This window comes from Chanodichthys erythropterus, chromosome 14 (genome assembly GCF_024489055.1).
Source record: "Chanodichthys erythropterus isolate Z2021 chromosome 14, ASM2448905v1, whole genome shotgun sequence".
NCBI lineage: Eukaryota > Metazoa > Chordata > Actinopteri > Cypriniformes > Xenocyprididae > Chanodichthys > Chanodichthys erythropterus.
Genome location: NC_090234.1, coordinates 11,915,858 through 11,937,903, shown reverse-complemented (window position 1 = coordinate 11,937,903; position 22,046 = coordinate 11,915,858). Strand labels below are relative to the sequence as shown.

The window sequence follows — 22,046 nt, the reverse complement described above, 5'->3', positions numbered from 1 at the left end:
TTCAGAGAGGAGTCTGTTGGATGTTAAGCTGTTATTTGTTTTATGGACTCAATGTTGAAAATTTTAATTATTTCAAACACTGTTGGCAGAAGTGAAAAATAGTTTTATGAAGTTACAATTTTGTTTGATTCCATGATGTATTTTACTGAACATGAGTATTTACAATGCAAATCCAAATTTACTGACAGTTACTTATATCTTGTCTTTTCACTTTATTAAGATCAGATTCTGGTCCTATCTCTGATTTGTATTATTTAACATTTAATTATTGCAGGTTTGTGTAATATTCTGAGTTTGCATTTCACTGTTTTTATTCATTTTGAGAAATACTGAATCTGTTTTTGTGCTTGTGAGATGAGTAAATGCCTGCTCACATTTAGTCTAGAATAACATCATGTTGACACACAACGCCTCGACACTTACTCACGGTTCCTCCCAACATGACAGGAGAGCTGTCCGTTAATAAACGGGGAAACAAATTAACTTGCGTTACTTGTTTGCAAAAGTAACATTTCCTGTAAATGTAAAAGTAATGCATTCCATTCACTCGTTGCTAAAGGAGAGGAAGAATAATAAGTCTAAACTTGTTAAATCATCAAAATCAACCACATGTATGCTATACCCTATACCGACTAAGAGATGCTTCCAGAGGTCATAGATCCTCTTCTTAATATCGTTAATTCATCTTTATCACTAGGATATGTTCCAAAAACCTTTAAGCTGGCTGTTATTAAACCTCTTATTAAAAAACCACAACTTGATCCTAGAGAATTAGTCAATTACAGGCCAATCTCAAATCTCACTTTTCTGTTCCTGTGTTTCTCTGAACTATGTTCCGTTTTAGAAAGAAATAGTATCTGTGAGGATTTCCATTCAGGATTTAGACCGTACCATAGTACTGACACTGTTCTCATTAGAGTTACTAATGACTTGCTCTTATCATCAGATTGTGGTTGTATCTCTTTATTAGTGTTACTGGATCTTAGTGCTGCATTTGACACTATTGATCACAATATTCTCTTAAATAGACTCGAAAATTATGTTGGCATTAGTGGAATTGGATTGGCATGGTTCAAATCATACTTATCAGACCGTTATCAGTTTGTAGTAGTAAACGAAGAGATATCATATCGAAGTTAAATATGGAGTACCGCAAGGCTCAGTACTAGGACCGTTGCTTTTCACTCTGTACATGCTACCCTCGGGAGATATCATTAGGAAGCATGGCGTTAGTTTTCATCGTTATGCTGATGATACTCCGGCAGTGTTAATTTCGTTGACGAATAATTTTCGTCATAATTTTCGTCAACGACATTTTTTCACGGACAAAAACGAGACGATGACTAAATAAAAATGCGTTTTGAATGACTAAAACTATGACTAAAATCTACTCTAATTTTCGTCAACGAATAAAAACGAGACGAAAATGAAAGAGAGGGACGATTTGGGAAGATATCCAGTCAGGACTGCTGTCCTGTGTGGAAGATGCGCACATTTGAATTGTAATGTGCTGATCTAACCGCGGGAAACGCGGCGCTGTTGCGCGCTCTACAGGCTCGTGCAGCAGCACATCTGACTGCTGCGCAATTAATGAATAGCGCACATTTATGCCATCCGATTGCGTATAAGCTAATGTTGATGAATTATGACAATGTTTACTACACGATGTTTATATGGTAGCATGTTTTAGACTGTTGAAAGAATGCATATTTATCTACCTCGTGAGCAGCCTGCTACAGTGCAGACTGCAGACATTTCAGAATAAGAGTCACGGTGTATTTCGGGATGGTTTATAATTATTATTTTTTTCCTGGTCATTATTGTTATTTTGTTTAAACAATAAACTGTATTTAATTTATTTTCTGTTTAATTCATAGTAAACTACTGTATCTTCTGTCACAGGAAGGAAAGACTAAGAACATTATTTGACACATTATTCAATATATTTTACAAGTATTATAGTTATTAAAGTAGTTATTATAGTTAACTAAACCTAAAACCAAAGAAATCTTCATTACTTTAAATAAACATTAACTGAAATAAAAGATAAATATATAAAAATGTAAACTTATAAAAATGTAAACTTAATAGTTTCTAAGCTTTAGCTTAACCTGAGGTATTAAAATAAACAAAAAATAAAAAGTTATAGACATTTAAAAGCAAAAACTAAAAGACATAAACAAAAAATTACTAAAACTTTTAACTAAAATTACAATGAAAGCAGGAAAAACTAAAAATCAAATCTAATAATTTTTTTAAAATGAAATCTATAATAGTAGCCTACCTCAATGATAAGTGTGTCAATCCCTGAAAAGTACTGAATTTTGCTCTTTCACGTGTTTTTGCACTTGAACGATCAAAAACCGTCCACTTTGGTGAGCAAAGTACAGTTGGGTGAACATAAACAGTTTGGGGAATATCAGATGTACCTATATCAGTGTATTGGATCTGTGGAAGCATTTTTATTGGAAATGCTTAATGCTTACAATTTAACTAAATTAGATTTTAGTCGACTAATTCTACTGTAGATTTAGTCGACTAAAATCTTATGATATTTAGTCGACTAAAACTAGACTAAAACTAAAACAATTTCCAATGACTAAAATATGACTAAAACTAAATGGCATTTTAGTCAAAAGACTATGACTAAAACTAAATCAAAATTTGCTGTCAAAATTAACACTGTACTCCGGTCTATATTTCTTCACGCCCTGACCAAACTTACCAATTTGCTAAATTAACAGGATGTATAGCTGATATAAAAAAAACTGCATGACCAGTAATTTCCTCCTACTAAATTCAGAAAAAACAGAGATTCTAATTTTTGTACCAAAAATGGTCCATTTATCTGCACTCTGATCTCTGAGATGTTCTACATTGACATACAGCTTTATTACACACTGCATGAGAGGGAATATCTGAAAAAGCAGAACAGGGGCACTTAAAAAATGTCTTTCTCTGTCTCTTCATATTTACAGTACATACGCAATTCATACTGTACATTCAAAAAATTAAAAATATTTAGGGTAAAAATCATAAAAGTAAAATAAAAAAACAGAACAAAAAACATTACTGCACAAGATTGTGTGTGAACCTAATTTTGCATTATAAACAGATGAGAGCAGAGTATGTATGCAGCGAAAAATCATTAAAAAATTTGTTTTTATATACATATCTTCTGTAATTTTTTTGTATTTTTTTTGTTTTTGATTTTTTGTATACTTTACAATTTGACATTGTATGTACAGCTTTTTATTTCGTGTCCACAGAATGACTCGCTTTCACATCGCACATAAACCTGAGAACACTGAAGCACATCAGACCCGCTGTCATGTTCGACAGACCTCAGGTCAGATCTCTGCTCATTATCAGAGGAACAACTGGCTTCCAGAAGTAAAAATCAAAATCATTTTCCTCCATAAAATGAAGATAAGCATATATTTATGGCTAGTCCCGTCCTGGCCGAGGATGACAAAAAATAAAAATAAAAAATAAAGAGAAAAGATTAATGTCGGAGCTGACTGGTTTTGGCTGCTTATATTTCTGTGCTGAAAAAGTGTCCGGTCACTGCTGTACTCTCTAGTGAAGATAAAGATCCAGATGTTTGACTGCATCACTTCAAGAAGCACAGCTCGACCCTGAGGAACTGCGTTCAGAAACTAAACCAATTTCTCTCCTTGGCTTTGCCTCTGACAGGCATATGGTAGCGCACCTCCCTCCAGAAGCGTGCCGAAGGGTCGAGAGAGGTCAAACGGTCCTCCGACTTCTCGTCCCAGCCCATCCACCTCTTCCTTCTTTTCCAGGCTTGCAAAGCTCCCTGTTTCTCCTTGAGGAGGCGCACAGAGGGAGGCAGCCGGTCGGCCTCACGGATCTCCTCCAGCTCCAGGAGAACGATGCTCATGGAGTCCTCCACGATGGCTCGGTACAGACCCGTCTGCTGCTCGGCCCATTCCTGCGCCTCGGGGCTGCAGAGCGAAGACGCCGTGTAGAGCAGCAGAAGCCTGCGACAGCGGCTCAGAGCGTCCTGAACTACGTCCACCACAGCTGGAAAACACGGGAGGGAAGTGCGTCATGATGGAAACGAGACATGATTCACACCACCAAAGACTGGAGCGAGTTATTACACAGCTTTGGACATGAAATAACATGCACCAATGAATTATGTTATTTTTATTTTTTATTTTATAGTGAAATATAAAATATTTCCAATTTTTTTCTTAATATTTTAAGTAATATTCAAGAACAATAATATTAAAAAGTATCATTATCAGCCCCAACCCAGACTACATTATCGTAGGGCTATCACTAACGATTATTTTAGTCAATTATATTGACGATATTTTTTGTGGTAATAAAAATAGATCTAATAAAAACAATAACCAGTTAAAATATATATATCAACAATGAGGCAATCATTTTTGGTTCAAAAAGTATCAAAAGCAAGTAATCACATGGTTTTATAGAACAACACATGTGCAAATTCATAATATACATTATATAAACAATCAACTTATGTGCATTATATATTATAAATAATGCCTGCAGAGGGCGCTAGCAGACTTGTGATTGTTATACTTGACAGCAGATCAAATCCTTGTTTTAAAGAGCACCTGTAACGCCCCTTTCACAAGATGTAATATCAGTCTCTGGTGTCTCCAGAATGTGTGTGTGAAGTTTCAGCTCAAAATCCCCCACAGATCATTTATTATAGCTTGTCAAATTTGCCTCTATTTGGGTGTGAGCAAAAACACGCCGTTTTTGTGTGTGTCCCTTTAAATGCAAATGAGCTGCTGCTCCAGAAGAGGGCGGAGCTTTAACAGCTCAACAACAACAAAGCTGGAGAATCTCACGCAGCCAAAATGAGGATTGTCAGTAACTAATTTGCAATTACAAGAACCACCACTGGTTCACATCACAGTGCTGTATTTTGTTGTAAGCGCTTTACCTTCTCCGGGTAGACCGTCCCGCCCCAGGATGAAAAGCTTATAACCGTACAGGCCCTCCAAGACCTGCGGCAGAGTACTCATCACAAACATCTCAGCCTTTTCACTTGAGCCTTCGAGGACTCTCGGATAGGCGATGTAGGCATCATACTGCTTACCATCTCCATCTACAAGAAACAACCAAAGAAAAAAAAAACATGTTTAGCATGAGGAAGGTGTGAACTCTAGTTAATGTAACCAATTTCCAAGTAACTGTGTGACACTGCTAATGTGCAACATCCTGTTTATATGTGTACCTGTGGTTTTGTAGAGGAATGGAAACATAGTCCGGACGCACAAGACCAGCTCCACCTTGAATATGGTGCACACGAGCACTCCAACCACGAAAAGAAAAGCCAGCGAGCCCAGGAGAAGCCCGAGGAGCAAGAGCAGGTCCGGCCCTGTAGATGTGGAGAGAGCGTTCATGTGCTGCTAGTGAGAGAAGATCATACTGACATACGGTCTTCAAAAACATTTAAAACGTCATTCTGAAAACACACTATAATAAGAATTTGATAAATTAACAACAATTGAAAACCATGCCAGAATACAGTGATTTGTGAAATACACTAGTTAATAAAATGGAGAAAAAGGCATTCAAAATGTAAATAAATTAAATTTAATAATAAAAATATTAAAAACATTAACACGTTGAGTCCCCTTATCTACTTTATGTAGAATCAACATAAATGAGGTATAATTATTCATTTAATATGTTCAAAAATATGATTAAATTTAAAGTCAACTATTAAAACTTTAGACAAAGCGCTACATTTTCCTAATAAAGCTGAAGGTTTGTGGGTTTGTTGTTCACGCACACAAATCTCAGGACTTCACGAGAAACGCCTCCGCTCTTTCCAGCTCAAAGTGAAAATGCTACACAACAGCAGCAAGATTTTGGACCAATGAAATGTTAATGTTCTCTGTTTATGTCCTTCGTCGATTGAGACAGACGTCTGTGCTGCCGTACCTGTGGGGACGAGGGTCATGTGACCGTCCAGGAGTCCTCGGCCGCTGAACACCATACAGCTGAAGTCTGAATAGAAATCTTCCCTCGATACGTCTGACACGGACAGTGTGCGCACAAAAACATAACCGTCCTCCGTCGTGCTTTCACTTCAAGAGGAACACACACCGTTACACTTAAAACTCAAACACACAGTTATATTAATTATTATTCACCAATATAACAACACCAATATTTGCCTACATTTATTGTTTTAACTTGCTTACAGTCAGTATTTTTTCCTGACAATAAAGTCAATCTGTCATCTTTTATATGATCTGTTTTCTTTGTCTGTTGTGACTCGTGAAGAAACTACATGAGATGATGTCTTCATCTTCATCTTTTATCAAAGTAATTTCATATATATAATTGTGACAATTTTGACAGGGAAAAAAATCAATGAAAATGTTTTATATATTAAATAATCGTGTGTTAACAGCTATTTTTGTATTATCTAATTGAAATACATCACAAATAAAAGGTACTTCGTTTATTTTGAGTATTTTCACTTTTTTTACTAGTAGGAACTTTATCAAAAGATTATTCATAATAATAAATGCATAAGCCTAGTCTGTATAGTTTCAAGCAACAAATCATAGCTTAAATTAAATGTAAAATTAGTTTCACAAATTCAGCAAAACTGAGCAGGTTGAAGATTAACCCTCATCTGAAACACAACTACATTCAGTACGCACTTCATGGGTTTCTGATGAACGCGATCCGACGTGTTTTGGGAGATGAAAAACACGTCGGTTTCCAAGGTAACTTTCCACAGCACTTCAACCATGGGAATGCCTTTTCCCGGCACAACAACAACACAATCCTTCCTTACGGATGAACCTGAAAACAAACACATGGTGTAATGATTCTGTGACTCTCACAGTTTCAGCAGTGACAGATAATGTCAGATTAAATTAAAGTTTAATTCATTAACATTAGCTAATTCATTAACTAACATTAAATAACAATGAGCAATACACTTTATACAGTATTTATTCATCTTTGTTACTGAAAATACAACCGTTCATTGTTAGTTCTTGTTAAATGCTATTATCAGATACAACTTTATATTTCAATAATGCATTAGTAAATGTTGAAATTTAGATTTAAGGAAAGCTTTAGAATAGGGCTGTCAAACGATTAATCGCGATTAATCATATACAAAATAAAAGTTTGAGTTTGCATAATATATGTGGGTGTATTGTGTGTAATTATTATGTCTATATAAATACACACAAATTAATGTATATATTTAAGAGAAATGTTATTTATGTACAAAATATTTTTATTTATATATAATATAAATTATATAAAAATATAAATAAATACATATACTTGTAAATATTTCTCAAATATATACATGGATGTGTTTGTATTTATATATACATAATAATTACACACAGTACACCCACATATATTAGGCAAACTCAAACTTTTATTTTGTATGCAATTAATCGTGATTAATCGTTTGACAGCCCTACTTTAGAAGTATTGATCATCGTCAGTTCATGTTAACTCAACTAAAGTTTAGAAACAAACACAAAGATAAAGCAGAAATGAAGAGACAAGCGTCCGGCTCACCGCTCTCGACTCTGATGATCTCATCAACCGGCTCGATCAATCGCGGATTCTCTAAATATTCATCTGCAATAATAATAATAATAATAAAAATAAAACTAAACTTTAAAAAAGCAAATTGAGAAAATACTTTAGTTTTAGTTTTTATTAATTAAAGCATTTTTTGCAGCAGTTATCTGATGTGCGCGACTTGTTGTTTTTAATATTTATAAAGGATAAATTTGTTTAAGCAAATGTGATATTAATTTTATACAACAGTTCAATAAACAATAAGTAAATATTAGGTGACTGTTTTTGCTCTATTTCACCAATGAAAATAATTGCAAATAATCCACATTGTGTTTGTGAACGAATCTTTCTAGTGAATCACTGTTTCTCTGATACGGGCTCTGGTGATGTTCTCAACAATTTAAACAAGAAAAGAAGACAGGATTATACTTTTTCACCTCCAAAAAAAGAAAGCACTTTAAAACTTACTTCTTATCTCTATTAGCATCCTTTCCTGAAGGTTTTGTAAGGAAACACAGAGTGATGGAAAGCATTTTGTCAGATTTAATGCACCTCTTGTGTCATATACTATATTGCCAAAAGTTTTGGGACTCCTGGCTTTACGCGCACATGAACTTTAATGACGTCCCATTCTTAATCCGTAGGGTTTAATATGGAGTTGGCCACCCTTTGCAGCTATAACAGCCTCAACTCTTCTGGGAAGGCTTTCCACAAGGTTTAGGAGTGTGTTTGTGGGAATTTTTACATTTTGAATTTTATACACCTGTGGCCATGGAAGTGATTGAACACCTGAACTGAGTGTCCCAATACTTTTGTTATGTAAGAGTCGATTTGCATTTTGAACTCTGCATTGGAATGAAGGTGTAAATGCAACCTGGATATGAAATGCATATTTAGGTTTAAACAGAGCCTAGATGTACACAAATAACCGCACATAATACCCATAATGCTCACCGTGAACTAAACACTCTATGCTTTCAGCCATTTCACCGACGACTCCATCCAAACTAAAGGTCATTTTGCAGGTGTAGAATCCAGCGTCATCCAGATGTACTTTGCGTATGTTTAGTATATCCTTATCCGTGTTTAGAGCAAACTTCTCATCTTCCAGAAGAGGCTCACAGTTCTGGGAATGAGAGGACAGGACAGCAGACACAGACGAGACAGAAGCAGAGTTCACATTACTCCATCATTCAGAGGTTAAAGGAGAGACCCAAAATACAAATGATGAAATTTGTTGTCATTTTCTGAGCTAAAACAACGGCAAAAAAGACTTTGTTTTGTCACAAAGCGGTTGCGTAAGATTATAACAATCTAGTCGATGTTTGGATTTATTTCAGCTCGTCACTGAGAAGGTTTGATGGCAGATTCAGTCTGAAGGAACACAGACTGATGAATGACACTTTCATTTGAGCAGAACATCTCAGAGGAGATCGATGAACTCCAGCTTTCATGTTTTTCCAGCGTGGGTTGCCAGATTGCAAAGATTATGTAATACACTGGGTAGAAAATGTTTCCTTTTAACAGAAAACTTTGTTCATGGAAAAACAGTCAAGTTTTCATTAACAAATAAACACTATTAAGCTTTTATTCACTGCGCTGAAAGCGTAAATGTTTTATGGGTTCATGCATGATAATTCTGCCGGGAACTGAACCCATGATCTGGTGTTTTGACCTGTTTTCCTTCGGTCTGATCAGCTCAGTTTTTGTGGTCTCTTGTGTTTGTTGTGTTGGTGCATGTGGTTTTGTTTTGACAGGTGATCTGCTTCACGTTATCAATCATTATCATTCACTGCTCTCGCCTGTCATTGGCTAGCCTTCCTCATTAGTTCATTGTGCCAGACTGTTTCAGCCGTAATCTCTCGTCTTGAGTTAAATGTTTGTGTGTCTGTGTTGTTTTCTCGTCTCTCTCTCCGTGACCTCAGCTCCTGCCCAGACTTACTGATTTAATTATTTTCTGTCGACTGCTTTCGCCCATTACTGTGCAAATGATCTATAAATACATGGAGGTTTTGTTGTGTCCGCAGCTGAATCTCGTCCTGAATTACAGTAGGATTGACCGGAACAGAACGATCCTAGAATTTCTCTTACAGAACAAGGATTCATCTGTTCCTTAAACATCTGCCATTTCACTGAAGAACCAGCGTTCCTGCATTTATGAATTTGTATAAAATTTCCATCCATTCAGATCACAGTTTTAATATAAAATACTTAATATTTGGTAACTAATAAAACTTATGATGATGCATATTTGTCAGTCAAACATAAATGAAACTGAATAAATTAAAAAATCAAGGCATAGTGTATTATTAAATACTTACATCTATTGAGTTATTTAAATAATCATATTTTCAAAAGCATTTGTTCAAGAACCAGCACTGTGAAAAGTGAATCTATTCAGTTAAATAGTATGAACGGTTAAATATGGAAACATTATGTATGATTTTCACAAATTCTGACATACATTAATCAGTTTATCTGTTAAAACTGTGTAATCCAAATTAATGGAACTTTTATATACAGTTCAAATGGATACATTTATTTATTTTAAGTTTTTTTTTTTTTAACTAATCATAAAAAGTCATGGGAATGTTTATAATGAATCTGAATTTTGTTCAACAGAAAACAACAACATGAGAGGCGAGTAAAGGATGGCAGAAGTTTCATTCTTGAGTATGGAGATGAAGGATGTGTTTTCTACCTTGTACCACTGGATGGAGGGATGATCCACGCTCTTGAGATATCTCCTCAGAGGGCAGGAGAGGACGCCGTTCACGTGAGCGCTGATCTGCTGGATTACCTTCTGCGGTCGCTCACAGCGTCCTGACGTCATCTCGCTCACCACCAGCACTGCCGTCTGTCTGAAGCACCGGCTCCGAGTCCTGACGAGAAACCACACCATGAGCGCTTTAAATCAACATACAAAACTAGCGCACATTATCCTTGTATTCTTCATTACCCTTATATGTATACTGTGACTGAAAGGCTTATTAATACTTCTGTGTTTTCTTCTGGCTGGGGTTCCTAAATCCACACTTAAACTTCAACGTGTGCACTTCCTCCTCATATCAGAGATGCACAGAATTTAAATATTTTTACATTTAAATTTTAGGGTAGCTTTTTCCTGATTGTCTTGATTTTTATTTGTATAACTTGTATTGCTTTGTGTGTGCTGTATTCTTTTTTGCTTGTTTTATGTAAAGCGCCTTGAGAAGCTACTTTATTAAAAACTGAATTATTATTATTAATCTGGAGCTGGAGTTCACTGTGTAGCTGGCAGTGTAACTAATGCTGCCCTCTGCTGGCAGTTCAAGCTCTACTTCATGATTTCTCAATCTTTTATTTGGCTAGTCGTTCCTCATAGTCCGTCGGTAACAGAAAAAGAAGCAAACTCATTGCATTTGCTTTCAGAGAGCAGTTCACTGGAAATCTGTTAAAAAAAAGCAGCTGAAAGTGAGAGGGCGTTTTTTTCTCTCTTTTTTTGCTGAAACAAGTGTGAACACTTTTGAGTCATTGTGTGTAAACGTTGACGGCGGTGTTTGTAGTGACACTTTTATGTACTGTTTTACCACATTACACACGGGAACAGTCAAGCACATCTTCACCCTTTATTCTCCATTAAACTAATGAGTTGATCATGTTTCTGTCGCTCACGGCGTGTTTAAAGGTCAGGATCTTCAACATCTGTTCAGCACTGAACTGAAGCTCTTCTCACCGTCCTGGAAACTCCTCACATCCCGATCTTTCCATCCATTAATTTCTTCAGTCAACAGAGCGCTGAAGCTCGACTGAACCTCACCAAAACATTGAGCTCACGCCGGAAAATCTCAATGTCTTGGCGTTGAAAACAGGCTTCTGGTGATTCAAGGAAAGCGACAGCTCATATTTCTTCAGTGGCGCGGGAGGCCCTTCACCCCGACCTTAACAGATTCACCACATCCTCTGCTCAGGCTTTTCTAAAAACATTTCACTTCCAGCTGATTGTTACAATAAACCTCATCCATTTCAACACAGTTACAGTAACTCCAGAGTATACAGAGAGCACAGTGAGTCTCGTTCACTAACCGTGCGTCTGTGTACACAAATCATGATCCATCAACAACTCTTGCACTAAAATGTATTCTAAATTTACAAAAAATACTATAATAATATAATGTCATTTAAATGAATAATTATTATATATATATATCAAGTTTCAGACCTTTCCAATGATGTGTGTTTTAAAACAGAGCAGTAAATGTTGTAATATGAAACACGACACCGTCCACTAGAGGGAGAAGCTGCTAAAAAGACTGACAGCACTGTTTCCATGGTGACACAATGTCCAGGTCAAAACAGTTTTCACAAGAGGAAGTTTCAGTGATTCTATGATACATTTGAATGAATCAGTTAAATGAATGACTCATCCAATCAGAAAGTGACTTTAGTTTCATATTTAAAGTACTTTTGAAAAAAAAAAAAGTTTCATATTTCAATATCTAAAATATTATTTTTAAATAATTAATGAAAGTGTTACTTGCAGTGTGCAGTTGTGTTTGTGTGGATTTTACTGATACTGATTTCATTTGATTAGTTTCTTATTATTCTGATTGAATTCATTGATTTAATGTAAGAATTTGAATCTGGTCAGGAGGAAAATGACCTTATAAAGTCAACAATTTCCCTGGAAATCAATTTAGAGGCAAATATCACGCTTAATAAAAAAGTACATTTCTGTCACCGAACAGAATATGAAGAATACTGTATGAACAGCTCAGGTGACAGGACAGGCCTGGACCAGTCTAAACCTGCCAAACATTGTTGAATTATCATTAGAGTCAAAATGTGATCTTCTGTCACACCCTTAATTCCTGCTTAAGCAGCTGTAGAAGAAATTTCAATGCGATTTTCATTTCAAGAGCTGAGTTACAAGTTACACAAGAGTTGCATACATATAAATATATATATATATATATAAAAAAAACAGAAAAATACAGCAGTTTTAATTACACAAGATGTTTTACATTTACATACTTTTGCTGGTAAAAGAGAGCTCACTAAATGAAAATGTCCAATAATATATATTTAATAAAAAAAACGGCAGAAACGACACCCGGTGAACTCATCAAACCTCCTTTTAAAAGGGAATAAAGCTCTGCTGGGGATTTTAGGATGGATTTTGTGTAATTTATCCCTACTATGAAGAAAACGCTCAATGCCAGTGAACCGGTTTGGTGCATTATGGATAAACATAAAGAATTGGGTTCATACCGGACCACACATGTGTACTTTCCCTGCTGCTCCATGCTGATGTTGGGGAACCACAGCGACTGCTCTCTGACCACGACGCTCGGCTGACCCTCCGTGACCTCGGAGCCATTCCTCCCCTCCAGCCATGTGACGTTGTACGGCGTTTCTGCGGGAACGAAGAGATACTGGATCTGCAACGGACACTCCAATAGCGGCGATTCCCCCGGAACTGCGAACATCCGTTCAAACGCCTGTCCGAAGTCCCTGCAGGAGTCTGTGGAGAGACACGATGATGACCGGAAGTGACCAAGACAGAACGTACAGAATAATAACCTGTGAAGAGACGAGCACTGTACACTGTGTGCAAACACATGTCCACCTCGAAATTAATGTTTTGCCACAATTTTATTATTTTTAAATATGTTAGCAAATATGTTTCTGTTTTTACAAACCATTTGCTGCAGGGTTTTGCCGCATTCATCTTCAGAACACAAATTAAGATATTTTTGATGAAATCCGAGAGGTTTATGACTCCATAGACAGCAATATAATCAACACTTTCAAGGTCCAGAAAGGAACTAAAGACATTGTTAAAACAGTCATGTGACTGCAGTGGATCAACCTTAATGCTATGAAGAGACGAGAATACTTTTTGTGGGCAAAAACAAAACAAAAATAACCACTTTATTCAACCATCTCTTGTCTTCTGTGTCAATCTCATATGAAAGGTGCCCTTTCTGGACTTTGAATGTGGTAATTTCGTTGCTTTCTATGGGATAAAAAACCTCTCAGATTTCATCAAAAATATCTTAATTTGTGTTCTGAAGATGAATGAAGGTCTTACGGGTGTGGAACGACATGAGGGAGAGTAATTAATGACAGACGCTTCATTTTTGGGTGAACTAACCCTTTAATGAAAGCCTATTACTGGTGTTATTTATTGCTATAACTTTTTGGCTAAGAAATATTTAGCATTTTTATTTTATTTTATATTATTAGGATGTGTTTAAGATAAGTTTGTACAATATATGCCTTCATATTTCATGCATATTTTCTGGAAAAATATTTAACAAGTAAGTCATTTGTTTTACATGTTGATCACTTCAGATGTAGTGCTCTTGGAATAGGACTTTTGGTCACACTTTAGTTTAGGGTCCAATTCTCACTATTAATTAACTACTAATTATGACTTTTGCATCAATAAACCCCTAATTACTGCTTATTAATAGTTAGTAAGGTGGTTGTTAAGTTTAGGTATTGATTGCAGAATAAGGCATTAATATGTGCTTTATAAGTACTTATAATCAGCCAATATTCTAGTAATATACATGATAATAAACAACTAGTTAATAGTAAAACATAAAAAAAAATGAAATTGGTCAATCGTTCTGAAAAAAATTGAGATTTTATTTTTTGCCCTATCGCCCAGCCCTGATATTATCTAATTCAAAATATTAACAAAAACTATACCAGCATATCAATGATACTAAAACTGACGTCAAGTACGCAAGTGTAAAATAATGCAGAAAAAATTCAAACTGTTTCAAAACGCAGAAAAAATGCTTGTTTTTCTACAACTGTGTGTTCCTAAATGAATTTCAGCAGAAACATTCAGTTCAGAAACATTCGTGGTAAATTTCATCATTCAGCCGCGAGGGAAATATTTTCTAGAAATGAAACTCCAGTCCAGTCTAGATATTTATGTTGCTTGTTCAGAAATGTAATATACAGATTTGTGCCTTTGGGAGGATCAATATTCCTTGTGTAGAGAATGTAAAGCCTCAGTACAGCACCATGAACCGTACGAATAATAACTCACAAAAAAGCTGTTCTGTACAGAGTTTATGAGCTACAGTAAATCAAACGTCTTTCTATTTCATTTTCAAGCATCAGTGTATCATTCAGACAGTAAAGATAATGAGGGAAACTGATTCTCACCTGAATGGTCCTCGTTAGATATTACGGCCTGAAGAAAAGCCAGCAGAAGAACGAGGGACAACCGACCCATTTCTGAGACAGAGAGAGTCGAGAATTAATAACCAGAGAATAAATGTGTGACATTCAGAAATGAACTAAACTACTGAATGTGAACTGAGATAGCAAACACAATACATACTGGTTGAATTTAAGAAATCACAATTAAAATATTCATAACCTGTTATCACAAACACAGATCTAGAACATCACAGTAGATGATATTCATAAACAATATCAAGAGCAATCTGATTGCAGCAAAGAGCAAACTGATTGCAGGAAATAATCTGAGCATGAACAGAAAATATGTGCTTAAATATCAGCCTTCAATCACAACTTTAAATGTCCTTGTTGTTTGCAATTTCCTGCATATAATCTTAGAGAACCCCGTAAATAATATCCAGGCCCTGTTGAGCTTTTATGGTGCTGTTAGTCATGTTTAGTCATGATCTTTGAGCCTCATGTTTACTGGAACACTGGAATCAAAGGTCAACCCTGATCCGGCCCAGGAAAAAAACACTGACATGATATTTTCTCACTATATTTATCAAATGTACTGTATTTTCTCGACACTAATACATGTCAAACAGAATTGTGTATTGAATCTTGCACTGTCAGATCAGGAAAGCAGCATATAAAGGTTCAAAAGAACAGCTGAAATGAACAGAGGGTCCGCACACCTTCATGCTCAGGCCCTGACTACAAAACACACATTTTTGAAAATAAGATTGCAAAATCTTGAATTTCTGCTCTCGCTTCCCTCTTCTCCGTCCAGATCCACGGGAACTGCTGACTAAAGCTGAAGCGATCCAGCGTTCGACTGGTTAAAACTGAGCTGTCAGTCTTACACAAGAGTTTTTCTTCTTTAAAGAGCAGACGTTCAGAGGAACTTCATGTGCTGGCTCAGCCTAAAAACTGGGGATTTGAGGAATGAAAGTAAGAGAAAAAGGGAACGCTCCACAATTAAACAGGATCTAAGAGTAGGTGCCCTAAATTAACCCTGATCTAAACTAACCAGCCAAACCTTCTTCATCCAGATCTCTCCTGCATCATAAATATTTACTTCACTTCATTTAGTCAACTGTTTTTAATGAGCGATGACGTCAACCGAGTCCACTGCACAGTGTTTACATCATCCATAATCAATCACAGCTGTTTCGTCCCTTTTTCTAATCAATAAACACTTTTCTTAATATGTTCTTGAGGGTGATGACAAGAGGTCAATTTTACATTTTAGTTAAGATGACCAGGGGTCTAAAACTTATGATGTTATCATCCTACACAGCAAAATCTCCAGAGTTAAATCAGCTCTGCTCAGAGTACATATGGTCCTTCTCTACATAGAGTTAAAATAACACTGAAGCAGAGTTAAAGGTAATGAGATAATTAAGCAATTAATTAAGTGATGATTGTACATTAGTGATGAACGCCTGCTGTTAACAAGCAGAATCACTGAAGAAAAGAGAAACACAAGAACTACAAGTGACTTCAGTCACAGACTTATTAATTGCTTAATTATCTCATTAACTTTAACTCTGCTTCAGTGTTACTTCAACACTATTATAGAGGGACTCTGAGCAGAGCTGATTTAACTCTGGGGATTTTGCTGTGTACACTGTAAAATATATTTTTATGATTTAATTCATGATATGAGGAATATTTTTGAGGAATATTTGTAACATTTTTTTCTTTTGTCAAATCAATTAATTAATGTGGTTCAGATAACATAATATTTTGAGTTTCTGTTGATTAAACCAATCGCCTTCATTGTATTAACTCATTTTTAATTTTGAAATTTTTAAATTCAATGAACTCAAAATTTTAAGGCAACCAGGTAACTTACTTTTTTAAGTTAAACCAACAGTGTAAAAGTGTGAGTACGCACAAAAACAGATTCCCTCAGTCAGCAGAAGATGAGCGTATCTGCGTCTCCAGCCGTCTCCTCCGGAAATAACCGATTATAACGCCTAGCTTAAACCCTATCCTCATCTGCATATCATTTCCATATGCATATCCACATGATACCATGTTTAAAGGTCCCGTTCTTCATGATCCCATGTTTCAAACTTTAGTTAGTGTGTAATGTTGTTGTTAGAGTATAAATAAAATCTGTAAATTTTAAAAGCTCAAAGTTCAATGCCAAGCAAGATATTTTATTTAACAGAAGGCGCCTACATCGAACGGCCAGTTTGGACTACATCCCTCTACTTCCTTCTTTAATGACGTCACTAAAACAGTTTTTTGACTAACCTCCGCCCACAGGAATACACAAAAAAGGGGGCGTGGTCTTGTTGCGCTCCCACGGAGAAGAGCAAGAGTTGCGTTTGTAGAGTGTGTTTGTCGCCATGTCGTGGAAACTCTGTTATTTTCGTCCCGCAGTCCAATCACCTTTGTTTGGCCTTCCCAGGGACGATGTACTCAGAGATTTATGTTTAACTCGGTTCCCGAAAATTATAATTGTGGTATCCTTACTGCAATAGTTAATGTTGGACTGCAGTGCACATAATGGCCACAAGAGGGGACTATGTTTATGTATATGGCTGTTTTCCGTATGAGGTACTCTTCTGAGTGAGTGCTAACGTTGTACATTTTCTGTCGCTGCTTGTGGAGATTAAAGAGTTCAGTCTCTCGGGAATTATTGCCTTTTGTGTTCATTCGGCACAACACCACAATAATCCACATGTAAAACTATGTGCAGCACACGTTATGGTAAGAGGCGTGACCTTTCCGGGCAAGGAGGGCTAAGCTGCTGTCGAATCACAACACAGGAACCGCTGGCACAATCAGAACTCGTTACGTATTTCTGAAGGAGGGACTTCATAGAACAAGGAAGTCATCAGCCCGTTTTTATGACAGTGGAAACAGCGGTATACAGATAAGTAAATTATATGAAAAATACTGTGGTTTTTTTACACGCGAAACATGAACACATGTTATATTGCACACTATAAACACAATCAAAGCTTCAAAAAAACACGAAAAACGGGACCTTTAAAAGAACAAGACATTAGGAAAATATACGGAATTTAAATGTCTGTGCCGTCAGAACACATTACTAAAAATCATTCGGTACCCTCGTCTTGTTTTAGGATAAATATATCAAAATATCCGTAAAAGCAAAACTGTAGTAAATAATTCTCAGAGAACGTTTTCAGAGAAGAGTTATTCTCATTCTTCTCCACTGGCTAAATGGTATTTTTCACTGTTTTAAACAACTAATATGTATGCAATTTAGGATGTTTATACAGAATATTTTATTGGAAACAGATCTTATTTATTTCAGTGTAAATACAATTATCTGACGAAACATTTTAAAAATAAAATGTGCAAATCATACGGTTTCCTTCAAATACAATGATATTCAAAATCAGGGCATCCACTACAAATATTGTTAAATTCATTTCATTTTTTTTTTTTTAACTTCTGGATAATGAGTTCATGTAATTTGAGTGCTTAACTCCATGAATTAGAGAGAAATATTCAATCTAAAGTTTAAAAACACTGTTTATTTCATTACTTCACTCCAGTATTATGAATCCAGATATGTGACCCTGGACCACAAAACCAGTCACAAGGGTCAAAAGATTTATACATCATCTGAAAGCTGAATAAATAATCTTTCCATTGATGTGTGATTGTAATGATAGAGTAATATTTGTTCGAAATTTGAAAATCTGCAAAATAATCGAAATATTGAGAAAATCACCTTTAAAGTTGATCAAATTAAGTCCTTAGACATGCATATCCAATCACAAAATTACATTTTTATATATGGTAGGAATTTAACTAAATATCTTCATGGAACATGATCTTTACTCAGTGTATTGTTGGCTATTGCTACAAATGTACCCATGTGACTTATGACTGGATTTGTGCTCCAAAATGTGCGTGGAAAAGTGTTTACAGACGCCTGCAGGTCAATAACACCCTGTGACTGCTGAAGGTGTGTTGCATAATTTGGGGATGATTCACATAAATATTTGTTATCCGGTTTGACATTTTCTGCTGAGAACTGGAAGAAGTAAATAAGAGCAGCTCTAATGACTGCTGATGGATGAGCAGAATCAACCCGATTGTCAAGTACTGCAAACTGCAGTTTGGGCAGCGCTGGTTTAAAGAAACAACAACGAAGCGCTGTCATGTATGAGCATGAGTGAACTGGGAAACTCTTTCCAACATTATTATAGAAGTTCAACAGCTTCCTGACAGGGTGAAGCTCAAGTCAACAGCATTTCCATCTCAGAGAAACCCGCTGGAGCTCGTCTGATTCAGTCACACACACGTGAGGACATGCTGTACTACGCAAACACTTCATTGCACCATCTTCATGTTACTCAAGGGCTTTCTATAAAATGGCCTTTTCCATCTTGTTTTGGTGTTTTCAAAGCAATTGCCGCAAGATTTGAAACTTTCTGTCACATAAACTGTGTTTAAGATTGCTTAATAAATACAAATAACACACTTGTATTTAGGATTTTAAAATGCTATTATATCAAAGCCATTTAAAGCCAGAAGATAAATGAACAAAAAGATATGTGCATAAAGTGATTTGATTGTGTTAGTGTGTTTGCTGTTCATTCTGACGGACCGTGAGTCTGCTAACAGTTGAATGAAGTGTAATGAGGATGTGTAAGAGGTGTATAAGAACTCTGATGACCTCAAAACCACACAGAACGAGTTCATCTTTCCATAAATCCTGCGCTGAGTCAGTTTAATAACTAGAGCCAATCTAATAAACACTGTCAAAGCCACGAATCTACAGTAACTGTCCATCTTAAAGATATGATCATCTCAAGGTTTGGAACGACAGTGTTTAATGTATTTTTTCATGCAAGAAAACATGAAACATGTTCCTAAAGCATCCCATGATGCACCTCATGAAGATGATGATGAAGGAGCAGAGCTTGAATATAGACAGCTTTTATTTGTTTAAACTGGAATTTTTCCTTTCTTTTTTTCCCTCACTACACAATTCCCATAACTGCATATATGACACATTTGTTTTGGCTTCACTGTTATTCTAAAATGTTGGGAAAGGTCGTAATAAGAATGAATAAGCCAGTCCAGATTTTTCCAGATCTAAAAACAAACAGGAATCCGCTGAACAGTCATCAGGTTCAATGGTAAGGATTTGTCCTGACCGCATGTTTACAGAGGAATCTGGGAAATCTTCTCAGCAGAACAGAAGTTCGGGCATGGATAAGTGAATCAGATGGATCCAGTCACAGACCGGGATTATAGAGTAAAGTCGAGTCTTACCTACAGTCCTTCCCGAGGCATCATGATTCCCTTCAGTGAGTCTCTCTGTCTGCTCCTGTCATGTTCATTTCTCTCACTTAAAGAGTGTCTTCAGCAGACCCTGTACCTCAGAACCGTCGAGCCACTTCTCCATATTCACAGGAAAGGCTCGTTTTGCAATATCCTTCGAGCGTTTGGGAAGCTTCCTCTCCAAACGCCTCCGAATTGCGCAATGAATGAACGAGGCGGAGAATTGATTTGAATTGATTTGATGCTGCTTTCACTGAAACTGAATCATTCTGTCACTTTGACTAAAACTGATTCTTCTTTTTAACAACATAATGTTTCAAGGGTTGAGGTACTGGAGTTACCTTTGACCTCACAATGCGATTCAATCCCGGTCAAATCACCTCACAGAAATCACGTGTGCAGTTACTGCCTCCGTCCTGCAGGGGCAGCAGACGCGCTGTCGGGTCAATGAAGGGAAGCAGAGCTGGTGAACAACAACTGAAGGCATTTGCCAAACCAATCAAACATTGTACAGAGTAAAATACAATGAACAATAGTGCAAACAAATGAACATTTTACATTTCTGCTAAATGCATAAAATACTGGGTTAAAAACAACACAAGTTGGGCTGAAAAAGGACAAACACAGCGATTGGGTTAAATGTTTTATTTAATTCAACTATTGTTTAAAAATCACTATATGTCTGGATTAAAATGAACCCAAAATATGTTGGAAATTAAAAATCAGACACATAATTACTAGAGGAAACAATAATAATCAAAAGGTGAACATTTATTAATAACTATTTAATAAATGTTAATTGATTAATTATTTTTTAATTAAATGTATCAATAAATGTTTGTTTCAAACATATTTTGGATTCATATTAATCCAGAAATACAGTAATTTTTAAACAATAGTTGAGTTGAAGGAAATTACCCAGCAGGTTGATTAAAACAACCCAATCGCTGAGTTTGTCCATTTTCAACCCAAGTTATGTTGTTTTACCCAATATTTTTAGATTGTAGCTACATGTAAAATTGTCACTTATTCATTTGTTTTATTAAAATACTGTAAATATATAATATATAAAATACAATGAACAATAGTGAAAATAAACAAGCAATAAAAGGAAATGAAGTGAAAAATAAAATGTGCAGTAAATCAATAATTCAAAGTGTAAAAGGAACTACTTAAATAAGCAATATTAATAAAACAAAAACTAAACAGATTGAGTAAATATAAAGCAAAAGTTTGACGTGAGGGAAAAAAAAAGCCTTTTTCTGTAAATAAAAATCTAAATAAAAATAGGAATGTGTTTCAGGAGCAAAAAGAGAAACAGAATTTCGATTCTAGATCATGATGTCTGAGTTCAATGAAAATGTTGAAGTTCTGTTATTATTTGGGGTCAATCTTCACTTTACAAGCTGTAAATTTATAACAGTAGAAGAAGAAACAAGTTTATCCAGCAGAGTCCTGAATATTATCCAGGATGATCCCTGTGGAATTGAGCTTCAGATACACTGAATGAGGATTTTAGCTGTTCTTGTTCAGATGAAACTCAATGTAAGAATTGATGTTCTCGACTGACCTTCATCCACTTCTGCTGTTCTTCAGGAGTCTCATGTTTCTTCTGTCGCTCAGAATGTGATCATCAGCAGGGATTCATCCGATCCTGATGCCTGGGAAAAGAGCCTCCCACTTCCTGTTCTTATATAATACCGAAATAAATCATTTTTTTCCTTCATATTTCCCCCTCTATCTTTCATCTTCTGCAGGGACACATCATGGCCAAGGACTCTGTTCCTCTTCCCATGATTCCTGAACGGCTGTGGGAAAATACTGCTCAAGTCAAACCAGCTGACGAAAACATGTCCTAAGAACTATTTGCTGATGTTCCCATTAAGTCATAAGAAGAATTGCTGAATGTTTCATTTTAAAATGTTTTGTTTCATGCAAATATTAAGGAAATGCTCCATTAGATCATTCTGCAGGTAACATTTAATGTATAAATATAGTTT

At 35.9% G+C, this 22,046-nt stretch overlaps 1 protein-coding gene across 3 annotated transcripts; it reads right to left on the bottom strand.

Moving 5' to 3' along the window:
- Positions 1–2,868: 2,868 nt before the first annotated feature.
- On the bottom strand, positions 2,869–21,752 carry LOC137036287 (interleukin-1 receptor type 1-like). 3 transcript variants are annotated; one of them, XM_067410369.1, is made up of 12 exons: positions 21,617–21,752; positions 20,388–20,482; positions 14,743–14,814; positions 12,826–13,078; positions 10,277–10,457; positions 8,530–8,701; positions 7,570–7,632; positions 6,684–6,828; positions 5,953–6,098; positions 5,240–5,383; positions 4,946–5,110; positions 2,869–4,044 (listed from the first exon to the last, which is right to left on the bottom strand). In XM_067410369.1, exons 3-12 carry the CDS (start codon positions 14,810–14,812, stop codon positions 3,653–3,655), a joined length of 1,731 nt encoding a protein of 576 aa, XP_067266470.1. In that variant the 5' UTR covers positions 14,813–14,814; positions 20,388–20,482; positions 21,617–21,752; the 3' UTR covers positions 2,869–3,652. The 3 variants fall into 3 exon arrangements, with proteins under 3 accessions (XP_067266470.1, XP_067266469.1, XP_067266471.1); XM_067410368.1 differs by lacking the exons at positions 20,388–20,482; positions 21,617–21,752 and adding an exon at positions 20,038–20,274; XM_067410370.1 differs by lacking the exons at positions 20,388–20,482; positions 21,617–21,752 and adding an exon at positions 14,960–15,119.
- Between the last annotated feature and the right edge of the window lie 294 nt (positions 21,753–22,046).

What these genes read in the sequence shown, in the direction of transcription:
- LOC137036287 (XM_067410369.1), bottom strand. Translation starts at nt 14,812, where the DNA reads ATGGGTCGGTTGTCCCTCGTTCTTCTGCTGGCTTTTCTTCAGGCCGTA. An exon ending in CATAGAGTGTTTAGTTCACG is followed by an intron (nt 7,633 to 8,529) that starts GTGAGCATTATG and finishes TTATTATTGCAG; the next exon opens with ATGAATATTTAGAGAATCCG. An exon ending in GTTCATCAGAAACCCATGAA is followed by an intron (nt 6,099 to 6,683) that starts GTGCGTACTGAA and finishes TTCCTCTTGAAG; the next exon opens with TGAAAGCACGACGGAGGACG.